Genomic DNA, 3,915 nt, shown 5'->3' on the forward strand with positions numbered 1-3,915 from the left:
GCAAAAACTCAAATGAGAGATTATAAATTCCCTAAAATTGTTTCAAACATTTACAATATTAAAAAGGGTTAAAAATTACGGGCATAAAAAATATATTCCCTTACCTAAAGTCTATTCAGGTTCATTGAGATGGACTTTAAAATATATATCTAAACTTTACTTTTGCTAGCATTCTTTTTTTTAATTTTGTTATTAGATATATTTCTTTATTTACATTTCAAACGTTATTCCGCTTCCCGATCTCCTGTCCACAAGCATCCATTCCCTCTCCTTCCCCTCCCCCATACAGTATTCCCCCTATACATCTCCCTTATTGCCCCCCCATATTCCCCTGCACTTGGGGTCCAACCTTGGTAGGACCAAGGAATTCCCTTTCCCCTGGTGCCACAACAAGGCTATTCTCTGCTACATATCCAATTGGATCATTCTTAAACTACTGAGTTTTTCTTAACTGAGTCATACAGGAAACTGTTACAATCTGTAATGATTCACTATATAAAGTTCAGAAGAGTTACCAATCTCTTTATGGACTACGGTTATGAATTTAAAGTTTTGTTTTGATACTAAGAGGATACAAATTTATTTGTTACTTTATGTCTAAATAAAACATGGATTAAAAACTAAGTCTTAATCTTAACCACTAAATTACTGTAAATTGCTAAGGACATTTAAAAAGTACAAGTTAATAGTTACCTTATAAATAATCAAATTCTTTAATGTGTAAAGAATAATGTTTATAGTCATGCTAAATACTTAAAACAGAGAAGGATTATTTAACTCAAATATGCTTGGTAGTTTCCACCCCTTAAACCAGTCATAGATCTACTGAGTAGGGCATTTAAGATGTTGAAACATAAGATAGAGACTCTCAGATCCTAGCAGCGACACTCCTGCCCCTATGGTCTGCAAGAAGATAATGGGCACCAGGACAAAGGACTCCACTTGGATTATGGTAACATTATTAATTCTGTAACAGCAGCACATAAGTCATCTATATTATCGTTCCAACTGAAGGCTTAGGGAATATAATGGAAAAGAGAAAGGAAATAACAAAACAACAATAACATTGGAAAGGGTGATTTAAAATATTTGGCTTTTTGACATGAAACAATCATTGCACGCTGAATTTAACAGGAACTCTGGTTTCTTGCTTACAAATTACAATAAGTCAAACTATTCATATTTACAGTGGGGATGGGAGATTGGTACCTGAGGCCCTAAACCTGGCTGATGACCCATGGATGCATGGTTCTCCTGAGGGAGAAGCACTTATTTGAGTGTATGGAATCTGATAGATTGTCCACATCCTAGAGTATGGACCTACACACATGAGCCTTTGTATATAATTAATCAAACACTGTACTGGGCTATTGTTTAATTGAGAAGAGCACATGAACTCTGGATAGGTATTGGTCATTCTGGGAAGTGGCTGGTAGAGGCTAAGGGAGGTAGGTATAATTAAAATATGAACATATAGGTATGAAAATTTCCACAAAATTATTTAACAAAACTATTTGAAATGTATAATGAGAATACCTGTTTGAGTTATTTTCAAGTGCTTAAGTATATATAATCACAATATTTCAAAACCAAAAACATTTGAGGCAAAGGTTCACATACTAGTAAGAAGACGTAATGCATGCCTTTCTGAACCTGAGCTACTGTATTCAAAAATAATGTTTCCCAGTTCCACCAAATGCCCTGATAGTTGATTTCTTTTTTACTTTCGGCAAATCCAATTGCAGTATGCATATTTATCACTATCTTTTATGCATTTCAACAGGTCATGGACATCTAAGATGATCCTATTGCAAAACTAGTTTGAATAATTTTAAATTTACCACATTAAATTTGAGTTTTACAGAAGTCATCACACTAATTTCAATCATACTTATACTAACTAAACCTCCCATCAATAGTAATTAAATACTGCTCTTTACATACATTGGTAGCTTATAAATGTCATTTAATATATAACATTCCTTTTAATGGTTCAGATGAAATATAAAATTAGGATTAGTTTGGCTTTACTTGATGAATAATGAAATTTAAAACATTTAATATTTATTAAAAATCAGGAGAAAACCTTTCCCTAGTAGGAAAATATCTTTCCCTAGTATATTTTTTGGAGAATAGTAGTGGAAAGAATCTTCAGTTAGCTAAAATATTAACCCAAATAATACCACCAAAACCAAAAAATAAAACATGAATGTACCGTACATACATGAACCAGTGTTCAATATTCTTAGAAATCAGAGAGAAGAAAATGAGTGGTATTCATTGCTCCAACTCACTTAAGTAAGAATGGTTTTCATCAAGAAAATAATCATTATGTCTGGTGTAAAGAAAAAGAATTCTTACATATTGCTAATATGAAGTTGAATTGGCTAAATAAAATAAAATATTGAAGTATTATCACAGACACATGATAAACAATATTGTAATACTGCTCTTGCTACTGAATTCATGAATTTCATTACTGTATTCTATAATAACTGCAACCCCTACAGCTTCAACCCATGAGCTGATTCTATTGCAGGAAGACATGCAAATTGGGACCCACTCCTTTCTCATAAAAACCTTTACAGACTCTAGATCTAGCAGAGGGACCTAGTCCTGATTGGCTCAGCCTTCAGTTTTCAAATCCAGTGGTCATCCCTGAAAACAGACCTTTCACAATGAAGTTGTGGCTGAACTGGATTTGTCTTTTAACACTTTTAAATGGTATTTAGGTGAACGATAGTTGCTGAGTGTCTGAGTGTGTAAGTAAGTGGAACAGTGGATCTGTGTGATATTTTCCTGACCAGGATTCTCTACTATTGCAGGTATCCAGTGTGAGGTGAAGCTGGTGGAAACTGGAGGAGGTTTGGTACAGCCGGGGGGTTCTCTGAGACTCTCCTGTGCAGCTTCTGGATTCACCTTCACTGATTTCTACATGAGCTGGATCCGCCAGCCTGCAGGGAAGGCACCTGAGTGGTTGGGTTTTATTAGGAACAAAGCTAATGGTTACACAACAGAGTACAATCCATCTGTGAAGGGGCGGTTCACCATCTCCAGAGATAATACCCAAAACATCCTCTATCTTCAAATGAACACCCTGAGAGCTGAGGACACTGCCATTTACTACTGTGCAAGACACAGTAAAACAACCTCAGTGTGAACTCATACACAAACCTTGCAGGAGTGCTCAGAACCAAAAGGGGGCGCACATGACCTGAGAAAAAGACAATGCTTTGCCTCTCCATGTACTACTTTTTTTCTGGAAATCCTCTGTAACTTATAATGCTTTATCTACTACAGAAGTCTTTGCTTTGGAAAGTGACACTGAACAGAAAGGCTAATCAATGAGAAACTGTAATGCGGGTACAACTTTCTACTAGGAAAGAGAGAAATTTTGAAGACATGAACACAGATATATTCTGTTGCCAATTATACATTGTATTTAAACATATTTTTCTGCAACTTCTTCTGTATCAATTAAATAAGTTGAACTTCTACCATAAATGACACCTCCAGGTTCCTCTTAAAAATACATTACAGTCTTACTCTACACCAAAATGTGGGGACTTGGTAAAATTATTGGAAATATTATTGCAGCAATTTATTGTCTAACTTGATATTTATTCATGTGATATGAAGTCATTATTCTGCAAAAAAAGAAAGATAAGATTTGTTTATAAAGCATGTCTTCATAAAAAAGAGTTTTTTACTTTTTGATATAAAGCCAATTTGTATTATACATATTACAGTGAAGTAATTTTATAGTTCAGTTTTATGATGGACTTTATGCAAAAACACTGACCAAATATAGAATTCTGCCACATCTTGACATAACTAATTAACATAATATTGATTGTTACTTTTTTTTTAATCTTTATTAACTTAGGTATTTCTTATTTACATTTCGATTGTTAT

At 34.1% G+C, this 3,915-nt stretch overlaps 1 gene segment (V, D, J or C); it reads left to right on the plus strand.

The window, feature by feature from the left end:
- The first annotated feature begins 2,654 nt into the window (after positions 1-2,654).
- LOC116906230 lies at positions 2,655-3,160 on the plus strand. The segment is given in 2 exon segments: positions 2,655-2,724; positions 2,826-3,160. Coding segments are annotated over 2 exon segments (381 nt in total).
- The last annotated feature ends 755 nt before the right edge of the window (positions 3,161-3,915 follow it).

The sequence above is a fragment of the Rattus rattus genome, chromosome 7 (genome assembly GCF_011064425.1).
Source record: "Rattus rattus isolate New Zealand chromosome 7, Rrattus_CSIRO_v1, whole genome shotgun sequence".
Classification (NCBI taxonomy): domain Eukaryota; kingdom Metazoa; phylum Chordata; class Mammalia; order Rodentia; family Muridae; genus Rattus; species Rattus rattus.